Source organism: Mauremys mutica, chromosome 24, assembly GCF_020497125.1.
Source record: "Mauremys mutica isolate MM-2020 ecotype Southern chromosome 24, ASM2049712v1, whole genome shotgun sequence".
NCBI classification, from domain to species: Eukaryota; Metazoa; Chordata; order Testudines; family Geoemydidae; genus Mauremys; species Mauremys mutica.
Genome location: NC_059095.1, coordinates 4,755,218 through 4,782,234, shown reverse-complemented (window position 1 = coordinate 4,782,234; position 27,017 = coordinate 4,755,218). Strand labels below are relative to the sequence as shown.

At 60.2% G+C, this 27,017-nt stretch overlaps 1 protein-coding gene across 9 annotated transcripts; it reads right to left on the bottom strand.

Annotated features, from left to right (window-relative positions):
• Positions 1-1,580: 1,580 nt before the first annotated feature.
• LOC123355734 (CACN subunit beta associated regulatory protein) lies at positions 1,581-27,017 on the bottom strand. 9 transcript variants are annotated; one of them, XM_044998335.1, is made up of 10 exons: positions 26,913-27,017; positions 17,297-17,369; positions 12,707-12,960; positions 10,934-10,995; positions 9,987-10,152; positions 8,743-8,917; positions 8,139-8,291; positions 7,053-7,260; positions 6,161-6,344; positions 1,581-5,267 (listed from the first exon to the last, which is right to left on the bottom strand). In XM_044998335.1, the coding sequence occupies exons 2-10, from the start codon at positions 17,342-17,344 to the stop codon at positions 4,139-4,141; spliced, it is 2,379 nt and encodes a 792-aa protein (XP_044854270.1). In that variant the 5' UTR covers positions 17,345-17,369; positions 26,913-27,017; the 3' UTR covers positions 1,581-4,138. The 9 variants fall into 9 exon arrangements, with proteins under 9 accessions (XP_044854270.1, XP_044854274.1, XP_044854272.1 ...); XM_044998339.1 differs by having other exon boundaries at positions 12,707-12,852; XM_044998337.1 differs by lacking the exon at positions 26,913-27,017 and adding an exon at positions 18,727-18,745.

The window sequence follows — 27,017 nt, the reverse complement described above, 5'->3', positions numbered from 1 at the left end:
CCGCTGGCAGCAGACCCAGCTGTCCTGCCTGTGTAGGCTGGGGTGGCCACTGCTCGCTGGTCCATCTCCGGGTGGAGGAGTGGGGACTCCTGAATTCTGTTCCCAGTGCGGGGAAGGCTGGGGGCCCGAGGGGCGAGCACAGGGAGAGCTTAGGTGTCAAGGCTCCTGGGGTTGGGAAGGTGTTTCTCAATGGCAGAAACCCCCCCCTCCGGCCCCTTCTGCTCCTGCCTTCGGTGCGAGGGGGTTGTACCTCTGTCTCCCCGTCCGCCCTGGGCTCCCTCCCCAGGGCCCAGCCCCAGTGCATAGTGATGCCATTCTGAAAACGATGTATGTGCTGAGCTGGGCTCCTTGCCCCACGGCCGTGGCCGAGCCCAGTTTACTGCCACCAGAGCTGTGGAAGGGGGCCGAGGGGATAGGTTGAAGGCATTTGAGTGGCACGGGCAGAGGCTGAGGAGGTGGAGCATTGGCTTCCCCCTAAGTCTAGCAATGCCCTTGATTGGTCCCCAAATGCATATGGTGTCTCCGGCCCCGCCCTGCTCAGGAGCTCTCTGCTTCCTGCCAGGCCAGGGAGAGTCCAGGCCTGAGCCGGAGTAGAGACACGTCTCTCCTCTCTGGCTTCCTCCGTCGTGGAAAAGCCTGTAGCACAAGGCTAAGACTAGGTCTGTGCTGGGGTGGCTGTGGCAGGTGGGCCCCCCACCTCAGCCCGAGCGCCTCAAGCAGAATGCACCCCACTGGCCACTTGGTGCCAAAGGGAACACCCTGTGCCTGCTCTTGATGCCAAAGCTGCCCTGAGCCAGCTGTAGGGGGCAGTGGTGCTGCTGAATCCTTGAGGGCCTAGGGCTGTCCCCATATCAGGGATGGGGGTAGCAGGGCAGCTGGTCCCTAAAAGCTGGGCCTGGCCCTCCCTGTATTTGCTCTTCGCAGGAATCCTGCTCATCTATCCTGCACCTTGCACGATGGGCCTCGCGCAGCAGTTCTCCAACTCGGGGTCGCGACCCCGTTTTCAGGGGGTCGCTAGGGCTGGCCTTTAGACTTACTGGGGCTGAAGCCCGAGCCGCACTCCCTGGGGCGTTGGCCCTAGGCTTTGGCGCGCCCCTGTGCCCGGGGCTGCCTTTGGCCCTGTCAGCGGGAGCTGGGTGGGCTCAGGCTCCGCTCCCCCTGCCTGGGGTCATGCAGTAATTTTTGTTGTGGTGCAATGACCTTTGAGAACCCCTGGTCTAGCGCAGTGTAAATAGTCCCCTCCTCTCCCCCTTTGCAGGTTCTGACTGCCTGTGTCGTCCTCCGTCCTCCTGGAGGAGGAGAGCTCGTCTCTCCGTGTGCTCAGGCAATGGATGAATTTAGGCTTCCGGTGCCTTTGCTGAGTCTTGTCCCCACCCTCCCTCAGCGGCTGCACTGCTAGTGCCCAGGGGTTAGTGCTGGGCACGTCCTGCCCATCTAGCTCCTGCTGTGGTGCTCAGCAGTCGCCAGCTTCTTGGAGAGGGCAGCCCCTTCCCCAGCCCAGGGGAGCTGGGCCCACCCAGCGTTCACCTCCAGCCCTGGAAGGAGCTGTCAGTCCCTGAGCCTCCCTGGGCTCCGTTCCAACAGTCAAACCGGGCTCTGCTAGGATGGGTCGGCCTTAGAAAGGCAGGTTCAGCCCCTATAGAGGCCTTGTGCGTCCAGGCCCCCCTTGCAGGGATTGCTCTGATGCTGGTGTGTTCTGCTCTGGAAGGGGTCGCAGGGGAGAGGGGATGTGCACACCCGAGTTTCTGCCGGCTGGAAGGGCCTGGGCTGCTCGAGTCTGAACCCCAGAGCATAGGCCAGAGCCCTGCTTCCGGCCCAGGAATTTGGGATTGTGCTAAAATGGGTCTTGCGGAAGGAGCCCTCCCCTTGGGTTTAAGGGGCCAGGGTTGCTGTGCCATCGTTCACCCCTGAGCAGAACAGCCCCCACTTGGTAGTGGGGTAAATGACAGCAAGAGCAAATGGACCCCCCAGGCTGGAAAGTTCCAGGGGCCCCAGCCCTGGGGAAGTCACCCCAGGCAAGACTCACCCTCCTTCCTGTCAAAACCTGGCTCTTTAGTCGTAGCTCGAATGCCTCTGCCATCAGCTCCCTGCCCTGGGAGCCCGTCTGGTGCCCCTCATGCTGCCCAGGAGGCCACTGGAGCATGGGCCATGTCATTTACAATGGCCCACCGAGGGGCCGGGGCTGGCCGTGTCTGGGGGGCTGGAGGAAGGCACTTAGGCAATAACAAAGCGCGGCAAACTCTCGACACTTGGTCTTTCTTTATAGGTTTAAAAAGGCTGAGTTGTGGTTTCATGTTAGTGCTTTGGACAGACTCTGCAGAGGAACGACCCGGCCTCTTCGATCGCATGCAAATGTCGAAGCGCAGCCGGGAACGGGGGTGACGAGAGCACCAAGGTGTGTGAGGGGGATACACATGTGGCTGGCGTCTCCTCCCCCCCACACCTTCCCCTGCGCTGACCGAGTCTTAGGGATAATAAAGCTTTTTGCTTCTCATCCTTTGAGACATGAACGAAACCCAATAAAAAGCTGAACCCGCCCCCCTGTGGAGCAGCAAATCCATCCAGTTCTATAAAAATCAATAAATAATAAATAAAGCCCATTGCTTTGCTCCCTGGGGGAGAATAGGGGGGAGCAGTTCAAGGGGGGGGGGTTGGCTTTCCAGGTATAAGGTTGCTGGGGGCAGAAGGGAAGTTAGGAGATCTGACTCCCCTTGGCCCCCCCCCCCCCCCCGGCATGCTAGCTCCAGGCCCTTCTCCCATTTAGACCCAGTAATATAGGGAGGAGGAGCCGGTTAGTTTTTGGGGGAATGGGAAACAAGCACCCCCCCAACCCCCCAGGAAGCAGTGACATCTGGGATAGGCTCTAGTTCCTGCCCCCTCATGGCACTGTATGGGTGTCTGTCCCACCCTCAATTTGGCACCTGGAGAGTGAGATTTTTCTAGCAGCAGTTGCTGAAGGGCCTGTCCGATTGGAAGCCTCAGCTTCACCCCCTCCCCTTCCTCCCTATGGACCATCGCCCCCTGGGCCCCCTCTCCAGCTGCTCCCTGTACCTCCTTTCCCGTAGGTCCTAGCACCAGAGCATCCAGCTTAGAGCCCAAGAGCCCTGCCCTGGGTCGAGGTTTCCCCAGAGTGGGAGGAGGGAAGTGACTGGCACAGGGGGGCAGCACCTTTCCAGCCCTCAATCTCCCCCGCCCATGCTTTGCTGCCCCCACCGACTCCTCCCTCCACGAGCAATTTCAGAGCTGCCCTCCTCCTCCTTCAGTGTGGACAAAATCAAAAGGAGGGGAAGGCCGCCAGCCCAGGGCTGGCTCGGCCCATGTCCCCTTCCCCTCCACTCCCAGCACCGCCGATCCCAGCCCCAGTCCCTTCTTTGCGAGGACGATTCCGGACAGAGACGTTATTGCTTGTAAAAAATCAGAGAGAGAGAGAGGAGGGTGGGGGGCGTGGGGTGTGCAGGGGAGGGGGCCGTGACCCAGGATTGGGGGGGGGTCATATGTGCTACACAGCTCTACGGCGTGAGGTAAGAGTTTGGGGGTTATTAGTACAGGTTCCTTAAAACCAACCTGCTGGCCGTGCAAGAGTCGCCTGCTTTGGCAAACATTCTTCGCCTCCGTAACAACCCCTTCCGGCTGCCAGGCCTGCCTGGGGGTAGGGGCTGCTTCACCGGGGATTCCCCCACCCTTGGGGCAGGTGGGTCTGGGAGGATCTGTGCCCCCTGGAACCCACCCACACTGCAAGTGTGTCTGGGTGGATCTGTGCCCCCCCACGACCCTGGGGCAGGTACATCTGGGTGGATCTGTGCCCCCCAGGATCCCACCCACATGGTGGGTACCTCTGCACAGATCTGTGCCCTTCAAAGCCCTTGAATGCAGTGGGTACATCCAAGTGGACCCCCCACTCCAGACTCAAACGGGGTGGGCTGAGCCTGCCCCCGCCCTGGACCATTCTAAGGTGACGGGAACGTCCAGGCAGAGCCCGATCCCCTCGCATGGGGCACGTCTGTACAGGCAGATCCGTACCCCCCCCCCCGCCACCCTTTGAACGCCCTGAACGTGGTGGCAGTGCCAGCTGTGGAAGGGGTTGTAGCCCTGAAGCCTGACTCAGTGGATGAGCGAGCTTGGTCTGCTCCCCTGTCCCCTAGACAGGGCTGTGGTCGGGAGAGGCCACGGCCACCAGACACTCCGGACTCTCTCTCGATTTTCTCAAGTTCCCGTACAGCCTGTCCCCGAGGCCCCCCATGATCTTGTCCATCAGCTCAGCCCCTAGGGACTGGGGGACGCAGCCCAGGCCCTGGCCATTGCCAGGGCAGTCTTCGTCGTAGGGATCGGAAGCCAGCTTGGGGTCCCCAGCCAGTTCGGACGGCTCCTCCTCTATCACCTGGATCTTGGCGTCGGCGTCGGCCATGGCGGAGCCGTCCCCAGCCTCGCCCGCCTCCTCGGTGCTGATGATGCGGGGCAGGGTGCCGTGGTAGCGGCTGTCCGGGGGGTAGTTGAGGCTGTCTCCCCGGCGCAGCGGGGTCCGGTGGCGCTCCAGGGCGGGTGGGTAGCGCACGCCGGGGTCGCTGTACTGCTTGGAGCGCTGCCACTGCTTGCGCAGGTGGGTGCGGGAGCGGTGCTTGGCACGCAGGGGCGAGTCGTCGAACTGCGGGTCGTGACGGACAAAGGCGTTGAAGAGGGCGTCCGTCTTCTCATCGATGCTGTAGTCCCGCCGGGGCAGCGCGTCCCGGGCTGGGAACATCTGCCCATAGGGGGACCAGGCCAGGGGGCTGTGGGGCAGCGGCCCCCCCACCGCCCCCTCTTCCTCCTCCTCTTCCTCAGGCTCGTGCCCCTCAAAGCTCTCGAAGATGGTGCCCTTGCGCCCAGCGCTGGTGAAGCAGATGCGCTTCTCCGAGGCCGTCTGGTCCTTGGGGCGCCCGTCCTCACCCGCCCGGCTCGGCGCCTCGATGGAGGCGTAGCCACTGTCCATCTGCAGCAGCTTGCGTGTGCCCGGCTCTGCTTCCGCGCTCTCCTGCCTGGGCCGGGCCCACGGCCGCTCATCCAGGCCCTCGGCTTCCTCCAGGGAAGAGGGGAAGCCGGGGAAGCCTCCCCCGGCCGAGCAGACGCTGTCGCCCCCGTCGCTGCGCACGGAGTCCCGGTCGTTGCTCTGCTCGGACGAGGCATACAGCTCCAGGGAGGCCCGCAGGCTCCAGATGTCGTGGTAGATGGTCTGCTGCTCTGTGCTGGGCGCCTCGGGGACGCTGCCCCCGCCCGCCTCTGCTGGCTCTAACCTGGGGGCAGAACCCACTAATGTTATAGCACAGGCAAGGCAGAGGGGCTGCCCTGGGAAGCAGCAGGCAGGCGCTGGACCAGCATTGGGCTGGCACCTTCCAGGGACATTTTCAGAGCTGTCGAGGGAGAATTCCAGGTCTCCCTGGCTGGATTGGGGGCCTCACCCCCAGACTTACGGGGGGCGGGCTGTCATGGGGCGATACTGGCCCTTGAAGAAATAAGAGGCCAGTGCACCAGGTGGGCCATGCAAAGGAAGAGACACAGAGGCAGGCATGGGCAGATGGGAGGAGCACAGCAAAGGGGGTGGTCTGTGACCTCCCTGAGCTGCAGAATCAGAGCCAGGGGGCTGGCAAGGAGTCACTCCGAGGGGGATGGGGGGCGGGGGGGGGGGGCTCTGGAACAAGGGCAGAGAGGAACCGGGCACTGAGCGCTGGGGGACGCCCAGGTCGGGGAACCTGGAAGTGATGGCCCCGGAGAGGGTGTGTGGAAAATTGCAGTCTCTTCCTTTGCTTTACTGTGGGAAGTGGGAGAGCCGGTTTCACCCTGAGCACTCTCCGGACGATTGTACATGCCTGTGAAGAAAATACACCCAGGGGTGCAACTCTGCATGGGACATTGAGAGACTGGGTGCTTGTTACGGCTGAAATGAGGGGAAACGGAGGCAGGCGCTGCTGGCATGCCGGAGGGTGCCTGAAGTGGGGGGGGGGGCGGGAGCGCCCTATGACAGGGCCCTTCCAAAGGAGACGGTGAATGGGGGCTGAAATCTCTCTCCGCCTATGACCTGGTTTTCTGGGGGTGGACATTGACATCTGGGAATGAGACCACCCATCCCACCCCCTGGGCTACTGCCCCACCCCAGCCATCCCTATCCCCTCTATCTACTGAAAAATACCTGCCGAGAGAGGGTGGGGGGCTGGAGGGGGATGGCAGGAAGGGCCCAGCCATGGGGCGGAAGGCTATGTCGTCTGTCCGGGCAATGTACTGGATGATGCCCGTCTGATGGGCGTCTCTGTCCTCCTGCTCCATGCTCTCGCTCGCCGCCCGCTGCCTCTGGAACTGACGCCGCTTGGGTGAGCCTGAAAGGCAGGCAAAGGCAAGCAGGGGATGTTAGGGGGGGCACCAGGAGAGGGGAGGGGCTGGGGGGGTGGGGGCAGAAGCAGGGGGGACGTAATTACAAGGCAAAATGGTCTCTGGGTCATTTTTGCCGCGTTCGTTGGCCATTTCCAGGGATCACCTCACTGCTCTAATCCTACAGCCCCCACCCCGAGCACCTCCCATGGCAAATATGGGGGTCACCCCCTGGGCATGCTGGGTAACGGACCCCGCCCAGGCTAACCACTCTGACCCCTCTGGACAGGGCTGATCTCTGGCTTGTTCACTCGCCTACAGTAATGTGCCAGGGACCCAGCTGGGGCAGATCAGAACTGGCCTCAGTGGAGCCTCTGTGGATTTATACTCACTGGGGATCTGGCTCTTGCTCTCCCCAGGGATCCACTCCCGATGGCGGAGGTGGCCATGGACAGAAGCACCTGGCAGTGATCGGGAGCCGTTCCCATAGGGCGCCAGGGGATGGGAGCTGGGCATGGGGTACAGAAGCGAGCACCCCTGCCTCTGGGACCGCCGGCCCCTGTACTGGCAGCCGCTGGGGAGAAGCCAAAGGCTCAGCGGGGCCCCTGAGTGGCCCCTGAGTTTGGAGTCAAGTGGGTGGGGGATGGGTGGCCCCTACCTCCGGGGTCCAGGACTGACCCTCACTCCCGCGAGGATTGAGGGGGGGCGGCACCTACCTCTGGTGTCCAGGCTGGACGCCCGCTGGTTGCTCTCAATCTTCCACTTCTTGATCTTGAAGTAGGGGCTGGCGCCCTCGAGGCTGGCGTGACGCCGCAGGCGGGTGAAGAACTGCAGCACGGTGCCCTGGGGAGGGGGTGGCGGGGGCTCCCCGGGTCCGGCGCTGGCCGCTCCGGTGCCTTTCGCACTCCTGGCGGCCCCTTCCAACTGGGAGCGGGGGAAGGGGAGGGACAGAGGGAGGGGGGAGGAGTGACTCCTGGGGGTGGGCACCGCAGAGAGCGATTGGAGGCGACGGGGCGGCAGGGAGCCCTGCACGGCACAGCGGACACGCACAATGCCAGGGCCGCCTGGGCAGCCAGCCGTGAACAATGCCCTCAGAGCTCCCGCCCGCCCCGTCCCGCTCCCAGAGTCACTGAGTGCAGGAGTCTCCAACCCCCCACGGGCCTACAAAGGGGAGTGGGAGGCAGAGCCCACTCGGGTCTATTCCCAGCTCCCCTCGGCGCCAGCAAAGGGGTCTTAGCTCACCCTGCTGCAGAGCGAGGGTCCCCCAGCGTGTGTGGGGGGGTCCATACACTGTGATAAAGACTGGGATGGTCCCACAACCTTCTGGCTGCGGGAGGAGGGGGGTTACCCCAGCTAAAACCCCTGCCTCCCAAAGACCATCAAAATGCTTAACTCTGTACATAACTATAGAAATGCAGCCACCTCTGGGGAGGGAGGGGGCCAGGCAGTGCCCAGCACAACAGGCAAGGGGAGGGGGGAGCTGGCCAAGGGCTCCCCCACACGGTGCCAGAGGGGTGTTGGCTTTTCCTGGGCTGGTTCCACAGTCGCCCCCTTCCCTGTTCTCCAGCTGGGCCAGGGAAGAGCTGAGCCGGCGCTGCCTGGGATCCACAGCCGAGGGGGGTGGCACCCGATGCTTGGCCTGCTAAACCATCCCTCCAGGGCATGCTGAGTCTGGGTGGGGTGCAAAGGGGCTGAGAGAGTCCCCACCCCCACCACTTCCACCACCCTCCTGCCCCCACTCCCCCAGCACCCACGGGTGCTGTGATCTCCCTCCCGGTCCGGGGGGAAGGGGAGGCACTCACCGAAGGGCTCTCCCCAGAGGAGGAGGAGATGGATGGGCTGGCTTCGGCAAAGCTGGTGTCCACGGTGGAGTTGTAGGTGTCGCCAGGCAGGGCGGAGCTGGGGCACATGGCGTGGGCGGTCAGGGCTGTCTGGGGCAGGGCACCCCCTGGGGGCTGTGGGACAGAGACACAGAGAAACCACTGAGGGGTCAGAGGGCAGAAGCTGGGGTGGGATTGGGCTGTCTTTGCCTCCAAGGTGCCTACTACCCCATGCCGGGAGAGGCCGTCTCTGCCCCCAGAGCCCCCCTCCTGCCCCTATAGGGGGGGCCCTCACTGTCCCCAGAGCCCCCCTCTCCTGCCCCCCTGGGAGGGGCCCTCACTGCCCCCAGAGCCCCCCTCTCCTGCCCCCCTGGGAGGGGCCCTCTGCCCCCAGAGCCCCCCTCTCCTGCCCCCACCGGGAGAGGCCCTCACTGTCCGTAGAGCCCCCATCTCCTGCCCCCCGGGAGGGGCCCTCACTGCCCCCAGAGCCCCCTCTCCTGCCCCCCTGGGAGGGGCCCTTACTGCCCCCAGAGCCCCCTCTCCTGAGCCCCGGAAGGGGCAGATGCTGGCCCCAGCCCTGGCTCACCTGGAAGATAGCGAGGCCAGGCTTGGGTGGGGGCAGGCGGGGCGACATGGCCAGGCTGTTCTCGCTCGACTCACACTCGTGGATGGTGATGATCCTGAGGGCGGGCGGCGGGACGTGGAGGTGGGTCAGCCGGGCGTTCTTGAGATGGTGGAAATCCCCCTCGGTCAGCGTGTACCTGCCACGGGCACTGGGTGACGGGGAGTCGCCGGAGCCGGCCCCGGCCCCCTGCTCCCAAGGCTCCCCTCAACCCCGGTGCCCCCCAGGCTAGGGTCCCACATGCCAGGACGGGCCCAACCTGAGGCACTCGCCCAGCCTAGTCCCTCAGCCTGCCCCTCAGAGCGCGTTGTCCCCATGGAGCCGGGGCATGGGCCGTGCCATCCGGCTGGGCGACAGACAACCCCACATTGCAGGGGGCACCGGCTCAGTGCCCACCTGGGGAACCTGCACTTCCTGCCCTGCCCTGTACCTCCCCCACATACCCTTCCCTCACCCCCAACCCTCACCCGTACCCCCACGCCCCCTTACTCCAAACCTCACCCATATCCCACCCTTTCCTCTCCTCCCCATCCCATCCCCCATACTCTTCCCTCACCCCCAACCCTGACCCATACCCCCACACCCCTTCCCCCATGCCCATACCCCCACTCCCCCTTACCCCAAATCTGACCTATATCCCACCCCTGCCACTCCTCCCCTCCCCCATCCCCCACACCCTTCCCTCACCCCTACCCTGACCCATAGTCCCCCACCCCCTTACCTCAAACCTCACCCATATCCCACCCCTTCCACTCCTCCCCTCCCACATCCCATCTCCACACCCTTCCCTCACCCCCAACCCTGACCCATATCCCCACACTCCTTCCCCTCACTTCCATACCCCCACGCCCCCTTACCCCAAACCTGACCCATATCCCACCCCTTCCACTCCTCCCCTCCCACATCCCATCTCCACACCCTTCCCTCACCCCTACCCTGACCCATAGTCCCCCACCCCCTTACCCCAAACCTCACCAATATCCCACCCCTTCCACTCCTCCCCTCCCCCATCCTCTCTCCTCACCCCCTTCCCTCACCCCCAACCCTGACCCATACCCCCACACCCCTTCCCCCATGCCCATACCCCCACGCCCCCTTACCCCAAACCTGACCCACCCCTTCCATTCCTCCCCTGCCCCCAGCCTTTACCTCCTCCCTCTGCCCGCTGCCCCCCTCTTCCCTCCCCCAGCCCCTCCCCCGGCCCATACCTCCTCCCCTTCTCTTGGGTCTTCTTGCTCTGCTCGAAGAGCGCGGCCTCGTTGAAGGAGACCCGGCGCCCGGTGGAGGAGCTGGACGAGAGGAAACGCTCCGTCTCCACATCCCGGTAGCTGGAGGCTGACAGGCAGTCTGGGTCGTCCACCTTGATGGTGATCTCTGTGGAGACAGGGGAGGGGAGGTTCAGACCCCGCTCACCAGGCATGGGGGGGTGCCGGGGAACCCCCTCTGATGGGCACAGGGGCCGGCTGGTTCAGTAGCCTCGGGAGCAGGCCAGGCTAGCGGCCCCACGGCTGTGGGGCAGCGAGATGTGAAGAGAAGAGGGCGTGAGAGCCTGGCAGCCCCCGACCCGCAGGGCAGAAGCAGCACAAGCTAGTGCCAACGGCTGGGAGGCTGGTGTGGGACACGGGCACCTGGGCTGAGATTCGGCAAACTCGCTCCACCCAGGGGCAGCCCGTGAGCCAGCGCCCTCAGGTCCCAGCCAGCAGCGGGAGGGGACAGGCTCAGGATCTCCTGCCCCTGGCTATGGAAGCCCGCAGGGGATATATGTGCCTGGTCCGGCCCCTCCCAGCAAGAGGCACTGCTCCACCATGGCGGGTATTTAGTAACAGCGCTAGGCAGCTGAATGGAGCGAACAGCCCCCAGGGCTTGGCCGCGGCGTCTGGGCTGCAGGGGGAGGCATGGACGGCCCCAGTGACTTTAGGATGGCAGCTCCTGGGACTCCCCACACCCCCATCCTTCAGTGCCATGGGGGCAGCCAAAGCCTCCTACCACCACCACCCCCCCACAGTGAACAGCAGGTATATTTGCACGGGATGGGGGTTGAGATGTAGGGAAACGGTTTCCATGACAACACACATCCAGCCCTAGCGACCATCTCCTGCTGATCTCCATGGGCAGGGCTGGGGCTGGGCCGGCGGGCTGGGGGGGTGGCGCTCACCTTGCGGAGGCTGAGAGTCATCCAGGTAGGTGGTATTGGTTTTCTCAGGGTCATCACTGGCTCTGCAAGGGAGGGGGAGAGACAGACGCATGGGGAAGGACAGAGAGAAGGACAGAGGGAGCAGGGCCCAGAGAGGGGAGGGGGCAAAGGATGGACAGAAAGGAGAGGAGACGGGTTATTCAGTGTCCCCCACCCCGCAAGCCAATGGTGCCAGGGGCTGCTCTAGCATGCACACAGACAGGGAGCCAGACACCAGGCCACGTGCCCTATTGGCAGGGGAGTGGGTGCGGTGCAGCACTTGGGATGGTTTTGCACATTCACAGACTGGTGCACTCGGTACAGCTCCCACACCAGTCTCTAGGGCACATGCATGCTCCCATACCCACGCCAGTCCATACGGTGCACACCCCAACACCTCTGCTGGTCCATACCACGTGCAAAACCACCAGTCTGCACTGTGCACACATACCCCACAGCCAGGCTGCACAGCACCCCCAAACTGGTCCACATCAGGCTGTACAGAGTGCTGGTCCATACATTGCACACACATTCCGGTCTGTATGGCACACACCCCACACCAGCCCATATGGCACACACATGCACACCACGCTCCGGCCTATACAGGACACACACGTTATGTACACATCTCCATGCACAGGATCTTAGGACTGGATTCTGGAGTCCAGCTATCCCTGGGAGGAGAGGGGGAGGCTATTCTGGGGCATCTCACTTTGGCAGCCCTGTGGGGGGTGTCTCTCATCCCAGGAGCCAGTGGGAGATTCCGGGCCTTTGCTCAGGGATTTAATCTGTATTAGGAAAACCCGCTTGTCTCTGGGATGGCTGTGGTCTATGGGAACCGGGCTGGGACTGGGACATGGAGCTCAGGTTGGATGTAGAGAACTGGGGTGCTGGGCTGGGTACAGGGTGCATGCCTGGGGGTGCTGGGTCAGGTGCAGAGCAGAAATGCAGGGGCACCTGGGTTGGAAACTGGATGCAGTGCAGGGGCACAGGTCCAGGATGCTAGGCTGGGTGGATGCAGTGCAGGAGTGCGGGTCCGGGATGCTAGGCTGGGCAGATGCAGTGCAGGGGCACAGGTCCAGGATGCTAGGCTGGGCGGATGCAGTGCAAGGGCGCGGGTCCGGGATGCTAGGCTGGGCGGATGCAGTGCAAGGGCGCGGGTCCGGGATGCTAGGCTGGGCGGATGCAGTGCAAGGGCGCGGGTCCGGGATGCTAGGCTGGGCGGATGCAGTGCAAGGGCGCGGGTCCGGGATGCTAGGCTGGGCAGATGCAGTGCAAGGGCACAAGGGTGCCAGCTTGGGTGCAGGGATAGGCGCCGGGCTCAATGGACGGCTCAGTATGGGGCTTGGCTTCAAGCCGTTGGCAGCTGGGAGAGGTGCTTTCCCCGTCTCTCCCGCTCAGAGGCCAGGGCTGTTAGTCACTGGGCGAAACGGAGCTGCTAATCAAGGGAATTAAATTCTTCTGCTCCACTGGCGTCTCCGCAGCCATGATGGATCCTGATCAGAAGCCCCTTCATTCACACTGTTTTATGGTAATGCTATTGCTGAACTCAGATGTTTGGTGCTGGACCAGTCACTGTAGAGAAAATGGGATCTCAGCTACCAAGCTCCCAGCTACACCAGTCCCAGCCTCTCCCACCAGGAGGCACTGTAGGCACTGAGGCAGAAGTTCTGGCCGCTCCGACCCAAGCAGACGGGCTCTGGGGGTTGTGGGTGGTGCAGCGCATGGCAGAGCCCCCCCCCCCCCACCCCTTACCTGGAGTGCCTGCGGTCCGTCTCGCAGCACCGGCGGCAGATAATCAGGATCCCGGACAGCAGGACCAGGGTCCCTCCAATGAAGATGGAGAGCAGCACGAGGAGCAGCACATACCCATCTTGCGTGTTCACCTCGCTGGGCACTGTCTGCAGGCAGAGCAGACTGAGCACGGGGCCGGCGCACTCCCACCGGCAGTGCAGGGGAGCCCGGCACAGGGGCTTTCCCTTGGGCTCAGGCAGGTGCCTCCCCAGTGGCTGCATGGGAAAGGCATTCACAGGCCTGGGGCACGCAAGGGTAGCAGGGCCCACGCTCCGACAGCTGGCACAGACAGCTCCTCGCCCCCCCTCCCAGCTGGGCGGCAGTGGGTGAAACACGCCTGTGGCATGAGCAGATGGCAGTGTGCAAGTGTGTGTGGAAGGGTTCATGGGGGCAGCTGGGAAGGCAGAGCAGAGGCCCATCTCTGACAGCGTCCAGTCCTTGCTGGCCGTGCGTGGACCATTCTGCACTGAGATGCTCACTGGAGGCTAGAGAGGCTGCTTTTATCTCGGAAAGCTGATGCTCCTGGATTAGGAGAACCCCAGTTTGCTCCACCACCGTCCCCCACAGAGCCTGGCATGTTTGCTCCATAGAGCGATGGCTGCTATTTCCCAGGGGTCTCATCCACTGATCCCTGCTCCCAGTGTCTCCCCCGACCCCCAACCACTGGGCTGCAGCCAGGACACTCCTAGGAAACAGCGACTCCTCCCGGGCCAAAGTCTCACCCCAGCCACGATCCTGGGAGCACTCACTTGACCTGACTTCACCCCAGTGATCCCTACTGACCTCCCTTCACTCCTTTGTCCCCACGTGCCCTCCTGGGAACAGAGTCTGGCTGGATCTCACCTCCCATATCCTCTGGGCCCTAGCCAAGGACATGCATGCACTGAGGGCAGGCAGCATGCAGGGGGTGGGGAGGGGCACGTGGGCAGAAAGGCTAGAACTCAGCTCTCCTGACTGCCAGCCCCTGCTGCAACCACTAGATCACACTCTTCCCGCAGAGCCAGACCGGGGAATAGAACCCAGGAGTCCTGCATCCCAGACCGACGCCATTAACCCTTAATCCAAACCCAGGGGGTAGGGGGACACTGGGGCTTGCCCCCATTTAGCCCACCCCTGCTGCATGGATCAGTTGGGGCACCTCTCCCCGGACGGAAGTGACAGCTGAGGTGCGGGGGGTGGGAAAGGGGGGAGCGCTGGAGCTGTCAGGGGAGGTGAGGCCAAGGGGGCGGGGGAGAGGAATGTAACATTAAATTGGTCAGGTGACAGGGGTGCCTTTGCCATGGCAACGCATCGTGATGTCAGGAGGAAACCAAAGTCACGTGACTATTTTTTAATTCAGCTGGAAAATGAGATGATAACCAGCCACAGACAGAGCCCCAGCTGCGTGCCCCCTGCCCCCGGGAGCCACTCCCCTGGGCCGAGGGCAGTTGGTGGCAGCAGTGGGGGGAGGCCGGGGGGGACTGGTAACTCTCAGCCGCAGGCTGCAGCGCAGCAGCAGGAGCAGACAGCCAAGGGTGACCCCGGCTATTCCTGGTCTGTCTCCTACCCTGACATTTGAGGGTTTTGCTGCTGCCCAGGGGGACTCTGAGCAAGCTGGGCCAGGCTTAGCTTTCAATCAGCTGCCCTGGTGCAAGGGAGAATCTTGGGGGTACCAGGGTACCCCCACACATGGTCTGGGGGAGGGGACCCCGGCCTCCTGCCCAGCCAGCCTGATGCTCCAGCCCCTGCCCTGGCAGAGACGGAGAAAGGCATGATGGGATATTCATCCCATCTGTCCATCCACCCCTCCCTCCCCCTACACACCCATCTGTGGTATCCATGCACCACTTCCTCCTGCCACACACCCATCAATCCACCCATTCACCCATCCCCACACATACCCCTCCCTCCCTCTGTCCATTCCCTCCCACCACATACCCACTCCTCCTTCCCTACCCACCCCACCCTCCCTTGGTCTGTCCCTCCCCTCACATGCCCACCCCTCCCTCCCTCGGTCCATCCCTCCCCCCACAGACCCATCTGTGTATCCATCCACCCCTCCCTTCCCCAACACACCCATCTGTATATCCATCCCTCTACCCCCCCACCCATCTGTGTATCCATCCATCTCCCCACATACCCACCCCTCCTTCCCTCAGTCTGTCCCCCCCCCCCACATACCCACCCACCCATCCATCCGTCGCGATAGACACGCATCTATCTAGTTAAGCTCTAGGAACCCATCTGGGCCCAGCCCTCCTCCGTGGCTCCTGCGGAGTCATCTCCCCAGGGCCCAGCATGAAGGTGGATGACTCACGGACTTTGCTTGCAAGCTCTTAAACTCCCTGCTGCAGTCACTGAGCAGATGTCCACTGCTGAGTGGGCGGCTGCTGCTGCGGCTCCCCTTGTGTCTTATGGCCTCCGGCTCCCTCTCTCACTCGCCTGGCCCTGGGTATCTTCACCCCCATCATCTCTCTCTCCTCTGCCTTGGCTCCACTGTCTTTCACTCCTCCCCCTGAGTCTCTCTCTCAGTGGCAGAGTCTGGCCTCTCCTCCCTCTTTCCCAGGACAGTCAGTGACCCCAGTACCATGCGCCACCCGCCTCCCAATCTGGCTACACAAATTCTTCCTGCCCTGGAAATACCCGCTTGCAGGTGGCGCTCTGTGCTGGGCGGGAGCTGCTGTGTGACATGACACAGGCAGCCAACTGGCTTTCTCGGGCTTGCTCTGATGTCATGGCAGGGGAGTGTTCAATACCCTGTGGGGTGGGCTAGCCCTGGGGAGGGAGGGGTGGATACAGAACATTGACGCCCCGCCAAGATCTGAGCAGGGGCCGGACTCCAGCATAAGCTGGAATAGCGCCCTCATCTGGAGACCCCTGGCTGCTCCCTCGACTAACACTCATGTAAGACAGGCTCTGCTCTCAGCTACGTCAGGGTGAATCTGGAGTGACCCCACTAAAATCATCGGAGCCAATCTGGATTTACTCTGATCAAAGACCAGGATCTGGTCCCCGTGAGCACAGACCAATGATTAGCAGCAGAGCAGGTGTAGAACGCCCGATGTGGGGTGTTTCCATTCGCAGCGTGACTTTGTAACCCAGCAGAGCTGACAAAACCATGCACAGAATCAATCCCTCCCCTGATCCCAGCCTCAGGGGTCTGTAAACCATCAGGGCAGCATGCCCAGTCCTTCATCAGAGCGACGACCGACGTAGCCCAGGATGGAAGGTAGAAGGCCCAGCCCTGCAGTCCTTTCACCAGCAATGTCCATTGATTGTGGGATGTACCTGGGTGAGGTACTGTGGGGTAGGGGTGGGGGGGTTTAAGCTTATTTCCCTCTTTACCTAAGCACCAGGCCACGGTGCAAGTGAGACTAACAGCAGGTACCAGAAGCAGGGATAGATTGCCCCAGCTTGGTGCCATCCTCATCCAGGGTAGGAGGGATGGTGTCCCCAGCCTCTGTTTGTCAGAAGCTGGGAATGAGCGACAGGGGATGGATCACTTGGCGATCGCCTCTTCCGTTCATTCCCTCTGGGGGACCCGGCATCAGCCCCTGACAGAAAACAGGATACTGGGCTAGATGGACCTTTGGGCTGACCCAGTCTGGCCGTTCTTATGAGGCCGAATCAGGGCCTTGGTATAGTGGGGAGAGGGGGGGAGTTTTGCTATTAGGTTCTATGGATAGAGGGAAATGGGAACTGCACCTGGCTAGACAGAAGGACAGAATCCCACCTCTTGGCCACTTCCATCTGGTAGGACGGTACCCAGGGCATCACAGAAAGGCCCTCACTTCGCATAGTGTGTGTGTTAGTGTGTGTGTGTGTTAGTGTGTGTGTGTGTGTGTGTTAGTGTGTGTGTTAGTGTGTGTGTGTCGGGGGGGGAGTTAAAGGGGTTCCTGACCCCTGTGGACAAATGCCTGTCCAAGGCCCTAGAGCATGAACTTTGATCGTCATTCGGTGGCTTAACTGCTGATGTTCGCATCGATCACCAAGTGACCTGGTCCTGTTTCCAAAATCCTCCCTGAGTGTGTGACTCACTGACCCCCAGAGGAAGGGGTGTGTCTATCACAGACGGGGGAGCTTTGTTAATTGACCTCTCCCTTTTCCCCCACCCCACCCCCAAAGAATAATATCGACAGGTACCAAAGCTCCCAGCCTGCTGCTTCCCCTGGCCTTTTCTCTCCCACTGCTCTCAGACCCACACCCTGAGCAGCCGGCCCCACTTCCCGCCAGCCAGAACAGCAAGGGAGTGATTTCTGCTGGGATGCCCACCGGAAGATCTGTCTCCCCCCTATTCCTGAGCACAAGGGGAAGATCCCCTCCAGCTTCCTGAGCAGAAAATCTTCCCGGGAGGTGCCGGGGAGGGAAAGATGGAGCTAAGCCGGGGGCTTTGGATGTCCTGCCCACCACGATTGCATGGATCTCAAACAGCCTCAGACCTGGATCTCCTGCCTGGGAAGGAGGCAGGTGCAAAGACTCACATGGGGAGGCTAGTGCAAGGTGGGGGGGGCAGGGGACCCCTCCTGTGATGGGGGGAATCCATCTCCCACCCACCCCCCTTGGGGCACGTACCGTTGTGCTCTCGGTCGTGTTGTCCCAGGCAGTCAAGTCATGGCTCATGGTCTGTCCCAGCTGGAAAGTCCTCCTGGGAGTCGGGAAGAGCAAGAGGCAAAAATGACACCCCGGGAACAAAAGAATGAAAATCTCGCACGTGGAGGCGAGAAGTGAAGGGGACGCGCTGGGGCTGGGCTGGGCAGGTCCGTCCCCGCCTCGCTCCGGATCTGATCCCGGTTCACCGCCCCCCCCGTTCACACGGGCTGGGGCGGCAGCACCAATCGCGGGGGGGGCTCGGATGCTGCCTGGGTCCAGCCCCCGCCCCATCACACACACCGTCTCCTCCCTTCCCCGCACTTCCTCTCGGCTAGTGCCTGCCCAGGTAAATCGAATTAGAAAAGGGAGGAAGAATCGGAGCCGAGGCGGATCGTCCGGAGGCTGGTAGGAGTCAGGGGGCTCCTAACACTGGGGTGTGATGGGGTCGGTCCCCCCACCTCTGGTTCCCTGCCCCCCAGTTCCTCTTGCCTGCTCCAGCCCGCCGGGGGCTTTGGTCATCCTCCGCCCGGCAGGGAAGCCGCCAGCCCCTGTGCTCTGCAGGCTTCTGCGGCGCAGACACCGGCTCCCCCTCGCCTCCAGCCCCGGGGAATGAAGCCGCCCCCTCCCCACGCGGCTCCATGAGCTCACCCGCCCACCCAGCCGCTGCAAGCCGAGAGCCCGGACTCGAGCCCACGCGTGAAAGTGACTCGGGGCGGCGGGTGGCGCTTAGTCCCGGCCCCCTCCCCGGGGCTGGTGGGGTGGGGTTAAACAGGGCCCACGGGCAAGGCCGGGCGGGGGGCCGGGCTGGGTTAGAGAGGGGGCGTGTCTGTGGGCGGCAGGCACAGAAGCAGCTTGATGGGTTAAAGCCCGAGAGATGGGGGGGGGGAATGGATGGTGTGTATACGGGGAGGGAGGGGTGGATGAATGGGTGGGGGATATATGGGGATGAATGGATCTGGGGAAAGCTGCCCCTACTGGCCCATTCACTGCCTCCCACGCTGCCCTGGCTCCTCCCAGGCAGCAATCCGCCCTGTGGAGGGAGAGGAGAGGCAGCATCTCACCGGTGAGTCCCCAGTAGCCAGCAGTTCCTTCAGCCAGTCTCACTCACTGGTCCTGGGGCCACCTTTCTCCTTTTGGGATGGGAGCTAGACGTGCCATGGATAGCAGGTGGGTGGGGCCACATGCCCCTCCCACGGCTGGAGTAGAACCCAGGAGTCCTGACACAGCCCCCTCCCCCCATGTGTGCTAACCACTAGACCACATGGCCTCCTCTCTCATACCAAGTTTCCCAGTTCTCTTTCACGTTCCATCCCCACATTGTCCCTGCAACCCTGCTCTGCCCACACAAACAGCAGCCTCCACAGCCCAGGGTGGATGATCAGAGGTTAAGATGAATCTCATGGTGAGGTCACCTCCTTATGCACACACAAACACAATGCCCTCTCCAATCTTGTCCGCACTTGGCTTTTTGCCCCTGTGATAGACCCAGGCCAGTTGGGAACAGCAGAAGGGAGAGATACTGGCCACTGGATAAGCAGTTTTCTGTTCCCTGAGTGACCAGAGCAGGGGCTGTGCCAGGCTAATGAGAACACCTGACCCCAATTAACCTGCTAAGAGTCAGGTGAGGCTGTTAAGCACCTGACTCTAATTAAGGCCCCTCTGATGCTATAAAAGGGCTCACTCTGGTCCCGGGGGGACTGGGGAGCAAGAGGTGTGCAAGAAGCTGAGTGTGAGCAGGCACTGCTGGAGGACTGAGGAGTACAAGTGTTATCAGACACCAGGAGGAAGGTCTGGTGGTGAGGACAAAGAAGGTGTTGGGAGGAGGCCGTGGGGAAGTAGCCCAGGGAGTTGTAGCTGTCGTGCAGCTGTACCAGGAGGCACTATAGACAGCTGCAGTCCACAGGGCCCTGGTCTGGAACCCGGAGTAGAGGGCGGGCCTGGGTCCCCCCACAAACCTCCCAACTCCTGATCTGACACAGGAGGAGTTGACCTGGACTGTGGCTTCTAGCAGAGGGGAAGGTCTCTGGGCTGTTTCCTGACCCACAGGGTGAATCTGTGAGGTGAGCAAATCCGCCAATAAGCGCAGGACCCAGCAAGGTAGAGGAGGAATTTTGTCACGCTCCCTGATCGGCCTCCATTCCAGGTGCAATGGCACCAGCCTTGGGAGGAGCCCTCCAGTAGACAAGGCACTAGCATTTGAAACACCCTAGCCTGGTGCATGAAGCCCCACCAGCTGCCCCCAGAGCCCTCTCTTCAGTAGGGGTCCCCGCAATGCTACCACAAGCAAAGCTGAAACAGTGGGTGATTGTAGAACCACTCCAGCCATCTCTTGTCAGTGTCTCAGAAGGAAAGAACTGGATGGCTCAGGGTATCTGTGATGGTCCGTGGAGTTTTCATTCTCAGGCGTCCTGGTTTACAGCCATCCCGGCTCAGCAAGGGTGGCAGTGTAAGGGAAAGGCTTTCAGGGGGCCCAGCTAGGAGAGGAAAACTGTCCGTGTGCTTCAGGTCCTGGCTTGGAACTTAGGCGGGAGTGGGTTTGATTCCCATCGGTTCTGCGTGACCGTCGGAGAGTCACTGAATCTCTCTGGGCCTTAGCTGCCGTCCTGTAAAATGAGGCTAAATGAGCCCTTTGGTTAGACACTGTGTGTGTGTACAGCACCTAACATGCTAGGGTCTCCAGGAATACTAACAAAATAACGTCTCCAAAACCCGCACTGCAAGTAGCACTGAGTGGAGAGCAGCTGTGGCAGTTGGACTCCACCTTCTGGGTCACAGCTGGGGCAGTGGGTCAGCAGTATAGGCTGCCTCTCTGGAGAGTCACCCTCCAGTGCAGTTAGCTAGGCTCCTCTGGCTTGCACTGCAACTGGTTAAACTGAAGCACTGGCACTTTGCTTTCGCTGTCATTGTGATGAGGTTCATAGGCAGTGTTTTAGCCACCACCCCACGGGCCTCTCCCGAGCCTGCATCCAATGTTAAGGAAGAACATTGTGGCTAATTGCTGGGGGGTGGCTTCTGAAGAGAATCAGACAACATTCCAGAAGGGAGAGGGGCACGGTAGCTTTCATGGTTGCCACCAGACTGTGATCTTGTCAGTTCTCATAAGCTAAGTAGAATCAGGCCTGTTCCGATCTGGAAGAGGAGACCTGTAGAGGAGAAATGCAGTAGCCTCTTCTCCTGCTGTAGCTTGTAATTGTCAGTGGATGTTGCTTGTATCCTAGAGCAGAGGAAGGGAGTGGTGGGAGTGACTCAGTACCAATAAGTGGTGCCCTTCTTTGAGTCAATGGGATAGTGGTGCCCTCTTTAGGATCAGATTGGAAACTAAGATGTCCTGATTGCTCAGGGTCATTAAAGACTTGCTGGTGCTTTCCACAAGCACAGGGGTGTGAGAACCTGGTTCAGTGGTTGCAATTACATTCTGCTTTCCTAGTTCCTTGGAAGTGGATGTATAGTGTTGCTGTGTGCTGTTAACGTTCTACCCCAGAGTGGGCTGCATTTCAGTGCACGAGCGGAGACTGGTCTTGTTAAACTCCTGAGCATGCTGCAAAGTTAATTTTTTCTCTGGGATATTTGGTGAGTATGGTGGGGGTGGGACTTGGGGGGGGTATTTAGATGCCTGCTGGGAGGCAGGGATTGAATTGGATTTTGGGTGTTAAAATACAGAAGTCTGTACCTGAGCCTTCCTCCCTAGAGAGGCTAAGCGACTTGTCCAGGGTCACGCACCGCATCTGTGGCAGAGCCAAGAATTGAACTGGGCTTCCCACTCCTCTAGCCACTAGACCAACCTTTCTTCCACTAGTTGCTCTTCTGTCAGGGGGTGGGTCTTTCCCATCTGCCTCCCTCCCCCCATGCATGGATGAGAGCACTCCCCCTGGAAGGGGGAACATGCAGGAGGGGTGCCCATAAAGGTAGCAGCAGTTTAGCAAGTTTAAACAGCACCAATCTCTTAGCCAAGCAGTGCCACGAGCCAGGCACTGACTAGCCAGCAATGGGCCATCCTGGGGGGTGGCTGCTGTGCATCAGGGTCTGGCCTTTGAGCCTCTTGAGTCCAGCCCCAGTGCAGGAGGCCCCAGATCAGGGAGCTGCTCCTTCTTCCCCATCCCTGCCTGGAGATGCACCCTGAGCCTAGTTCAGCAAGTTCCTTCCCTGCCCCCAGTAGGGAGTTCCCAGCTGCCTCCCACTCGCAGTTCTGAAAGCTGCTTTGAACTGCCTGTATCATCATCCTGGCCATTGCCAGGAGCTTCCAAGGGCAGGGTGCAGGGCTTGTGCCAGGGGGAGCATCCGCTCACTGTGCCCCTTTGGCCATACTCCCTTGGTGCCCCCAGCACAGGGCTCTAGATTCCTGGGGGACGGTCTGGCTGCCCTCCCATCCAACCCTGGGCTCCAGTCAACATAGTATTGAGTGGGGTTGGTGAGATTTGGGCTTTCAGACTGTGCTGGAGAACAAGATTCCCACCCAACCCCTGACTCCCCAAAACCCTGGGGTCCCCAGCGAAAGGGGAAAGAGAAGGAGCTGGAGATCAGGGGCTGGAAAGAAAGGAAGAGAACAGACTGGAGAGAGAGAGGGAAGGCTGAGACAGCAAAGCCAGCCCTATGGAGCATGCTAGGACAGGGTCACCCATGCCCAGGGCATCTTGAGCTGGTGCCAAACTCCCACCCCAATCCTAGTGGCAGCTGGGTCTGGGCTGGCCTGCCCCCCGCTTCTCCTTGCAAGGGGGCAGTTGGGGAAGGGCCTGGGGCCTGTGGTGACCAGGGAGGTGAAGGCAGATAAGAATGTCGGGCCTGTTTTTCCCCCCCCATCATGGAGGAATTTCATCTCCATGGTGACAGGAAGGGGGAACAAGGCCGCCATTGTCTTGGCCCGGGCGCTGCAAGGAGACAGGTTCCTGGGCTGGCGCCGCCCGGGAGATGTTTGGCCCCAGATGAAAGGGGCCCGGGCAGGGGGCGTGGCAAGAGGCCGCTTCACACTTGGTGGAAACTCTGCTGCAGGGGCTGGGGGAAGAATGGAAGAGCTGGTGGGGCAAGAAGGAAGGAGCCTGGGGCTGGGCTGGGCTGGGCCCACCAGGCCTTTAGTGCGCAAATGGCTGCTGACCCCCTACAAGCTGGGCTCTGGGGAACCCAAGGCGGGCGGGGATCCTCAGACACTCCAGCGTGCAGCATGGCTGGACTCCAGTGCCATTTGGATGATACATACAACAGGCTCTGGCCATCTCCTTCTCACTGTGTGTTTTTAACAAGCACATCACCAGGGTATTGGGCATCAAAGCGTCTCTCTCCTCCCACAACACACGGCTGCACGGGCAGCCCTCGGCCTGAAGCAGGGCAGGCCGCCAAGACTGGCTGCAAGGTGGGGCAGGGGATATGTTGCCTGTTTGGAAGCCCTGGGGCTGAGCAAACCCCAAGTCCCTCCAGCATATCCCAGCTCCAGGCATCTCCCTGGGGAGGGCTGGATGGAGCTGCAGGAATGGGGGGAGGAGGAGGGGGTAGGAGGAATGAAGGAGTCTGGTGCTTACTGACTGGAAGGGTTCTTGGTTTCCTGTGGCTGGCAAGGTTGGGGTATATTTGGCGACAGGCTCTGCAAAGTGCCAGCAGCTCTGAGCTTCCATGAAGACAGCACCAGTGGCCGGCACCCCTCTTTCAAAGGGGACCTCGCCCCAGGCTCTGGCCACTCGTGGTAATTAAATATCCCTCCCCATGCTTCTTGGGTGTTAACCACAGCATCCTGCTTAAATCCTACTCCTCTCAGTCCCTCTCTGGACAGACCCAGTATCCTTCGGATAGAGGATCTTCCAGTTCCTGACCCAAACTGCTGTGGAGCCATGTCGGCCATTAACGCCCAGCCTGAATCTGGCTATCTAGAATTCCAGCCAAGGATCCAGTAGCTCTTATCTGGCAGTGGCTCTTAAAGCACTTTACAAAGGAGGTCAGTATCACTACCCCCATTTTACAGGTGGGGAAACTGAGGCACAGAGCCCATGACTTGCCCAAGGTTACCCAACTGGCCAGTGGCAGAGCCCATGACTCCAGCCTTTTGGTTGTTCCTATAGGGCTCAGGCCAGCTGGCAAGAGATGGGCGGATTAAGCATGGAGAGGAAGCTGTGGCTCCGGTGCGAGACTAAGACTCTGGAGATGTGGGTTCAGTTCCTACCCTGTGCACTTGTGGGACAGTCACTTACTCGCTCCATGCCTCAATTTCCCCACCTATGAAATGGGGATAATTCTGTCTAGTCTATTGAGCATGTCAGCTCTTCAGGGCAGGGACTGTCTCAAAACATTGTCTGTACAGCACCTAGCCACAGTTAGAGGCTACTATCGTGCAGATGATGATGATCCCACGCTGGGACCTTCGTACACACCCACCATCTCTCTCCAAGGCCAGCCCAAGTTTTGATAAACAGAAGTAAACACGCCATGGTGGGCTGCATCTGCCATGGGAGCATCCTGCCTGCCAGGCAACTGGCGCTGTTTGATTCCCTACAATCCACCAGCACCTTGGATGGCTTCTTCTGCCAGCCTACAAAAACCCGTTACACGCACAAAGCGCTGTGTATGCAGCAAGCCAGCTGCTACCTCAGTTGGGCTCTCTGGGGACTGCATGGCAGCTGGGGTCTGGCTCCCAGGAGGACATAGGGTGGCACAAACCGCACTCCCCATCATCTTCAGGGGAGCATCAGTGCTACGTGTATGAGACTGGTCTCCAGATCCAGGCCAATCCCCAGCAATGGGGCTTTAGAGGAGACATGCAAGGCCAGTGAGTTTGGGGTCTGCCTGTCATGGGTGGATCTATCCACCTACCTACTCTTGTAGCCTGGACAGCTCAGTGCTCGTGCGCCTGTACCACCATTGTAATGGGATCAAAAGGGAACACAACTCGTATCCAACTCGCTCCCCATGTTTGGCAGCAGGGGGACACTTCATAGCCTGCCCTCCCTCAGCAATGGGGCCACCCTGTACCACCCTCAGGGAACTAACACCCCCTATGAGGTGGGTGTGGGGAGCCTTCCTTCACTCCAGAGGCTGGTTCACCTGTCCAGTCTGCCTCTGAGACTATGCTCAGAGGCAGGGGGGAAGATTCCTCACTTCCTGTCCAGAGGCATCACATGCTAGTAGGGGTGTGAAATAACCCCAACCATGGACAGATCAAAGGGGGGAAGTCACAGACATGCAAATGCGCACACACATTCGTACCCACGCACACGCCTTTGTGCCAGGAGGCTGATCCTGCCAGCTCTGAGCCATTTTGTGCCACCAGCCATGTTGCAACCGGGGTTGCTTGGTCTGGTAGGAGAGCTGTGTGCAAGGGGTTCCCAGCAGAGCAGTTCAGGGCCTAAGAGGAGCAAAATTCCTTCCTGAGAACGTGAGCATGAATGTAGGCAGGGGAGGGGTGTGTAAAGGAGGAGTGTGTGTGCGCACGTGGACACGTGCGTGTGGTGTGAGTGACAGGCAGTAAAGGGACATAACATGCATGTGTGTCTGTGTGTAAGCATGTGTAGGGTGTGTCTATAATACGCATGCATACTAAGTGTAATATGCAGGCAGATCTGTGTGTGTCCCTCTGAGTGTATTGTGTTAATGTGTGTAACATGAATGCGGAACTGTGTCCATGGCCTTCAGTGCGTACTGTGAGATTGTGTGTGTCATATGCATGCAGATCTGTGTGTGTGTGTGTGTGTAGTGACTCTGTGTATTGTGTGTGATACACATGCAGATCTGAGTGCATATGTCCCTCTGTGCCTGCACCTGAGTATGTATTCCTCTGTGTGCGGGTTTCTCTCGGTGTTAGCAAATGAATCCAACACATACAAATCTGTATTATTATTATTTTTTTACATTATGATTCCTGGTAGGTTTTTACTTGACATTTCGTTTTTCTCTCCAGCTGGGAGAGAAACATCGAGCTCAGCTGACACGGTGAATAGAGGCAAAGACGTATTTGCCGTTTTTTGTTTTAGCCAGACCAAAATAACCGATTACGCTAATAAGGAAAGGGGTGGATAGACTCCTGTCACAGACCATTACAAATAATAAGCTGCTATTAGCATCATGGCCAAAAAGGAAAGCGATCTCGCCTCCCTGGGGACAGGATTCAGAAATAGCATCTAGCTCAGAGCGGGGAAGGGGGGATAAGAAATAGGGGTGCTGGGAGCCATTGAAACAAACTGTAAACCCTGTATAGGACGGAAACCACGTTAAGCCAGGGGGGGGTGCGGAGCCCCCCTCGTTCCAGCACCTACGTTCAGCCGACTCCCTGCCCCGCTGCTTCCTTTGTACTCCTGATTTCAGCAGATAGTTAAACATTCTCTCACCAGATGTCAAAAATCAATTGCAAAATGATGGGGCGGTTGGGCTGCCTCCTTGGTGCACAGTCTCCTTTCAAAGAGAGAATTTTTGAAAGCAAGGCCGCTTCCCACCCCCACCCCTCCCGGCTCGCCCCAGCAGGACCCCTGGAGGTTTTTTCTCTCTCCCCCCACCCCCTCCAGAAAAGTGATCGACTCCCATCTCTCTCTCACCCACCCACACGGAAGTGACTGCATCACCCACGCAGAGGGCCAGTAGTAATACAATCAGCTGATCAGAATCTTAATCCATTAATTCTTCCAGCCATGCTCTATCCTTTGACTGGGGCTTGAAGGGTTTCCCCCCCCCCCCTTCTTTTAATTTATTAGTATAAGGGACGCCTCGCCAGCTGCCTGTTAGGATGAAGAAGATGATGATGGCGGTCGGTCGTGGTTTCACTAAACACTTCTGCATCTGGGTCTGGTCCCTCGGGCCCAGCGGTGAAACCCCCCGGAGCGAACTCACCCTGGGCTCCAGGGCTGGAAGCAGCATGCGGAATAAACAAACACAGCCGGGGGCTCCGCTGCACCTTCGCCCCCGGCTAGGGTGACCAGATCTCCCGATTTTATAGGGACCGTCCTGATTGTTGGGTCTTTTTCTTATATAGGCTCCTATTACCCCCACCCCCTGTCACGATTTTTCACACTTGCTGTCTGGTCACCCTGCCCCCGGCTGCTATTTCTCGCCCCTCTTTAAGCTGTCACAAGCCGAGTTGCTCCCTGTCCACCCCAGCTCCCCCGGGATCTTTGCAAAGGTGCCTTTCTGCTTTGTCTGGCGGTGGGCGAGAAGACCCCGCCTGGGCATTGTTAGTCAGATTCACCTGCTCGCGTTCCCTAGTGTGCACGGAAAGCGGGTTCATGTGCTGAGTCCTCTCAGCATCGCTCGGACGGGGGCGAGCCAGCCCCCCGCTTTAGGGTCACCCTCAAGTCCAATCAAGCTTTTAAAAACAACGCGATCGCCCGAAGGAATAGCATGCAGCACCCCCCCCCCCTGTAAACAACAGCTCTGTCTGGTTCCTCCCCCCACCCCCAGCACGAGAATGCAATTCCTCAGCCGGACACCTGAGCCGGGCAAGGGAGGGTCCTGCTGCCTTTCCAATTGTTTTAACTCTGTTTCGTCCACGGAAAGCGCCCGATGGTTGCAAGAGAGAGAGAGAGAAAAATCACAGCCTCGAGGCATCTCTGTTTGCAAAGACACAACAACCGCCTCAGCTTGGACCGCGGGCCGGAATCCCGGCGGGGGGACGGGGTAGGGAGCCACTCACCTAATTGCGATTCATGGGCTCCATAGACGGGGAAAACCAATGAGCTCCCAACGATCCCCAGCACCTTAATTTTGATTTAAAAGCCAGAGGATTTATGAATGAAAC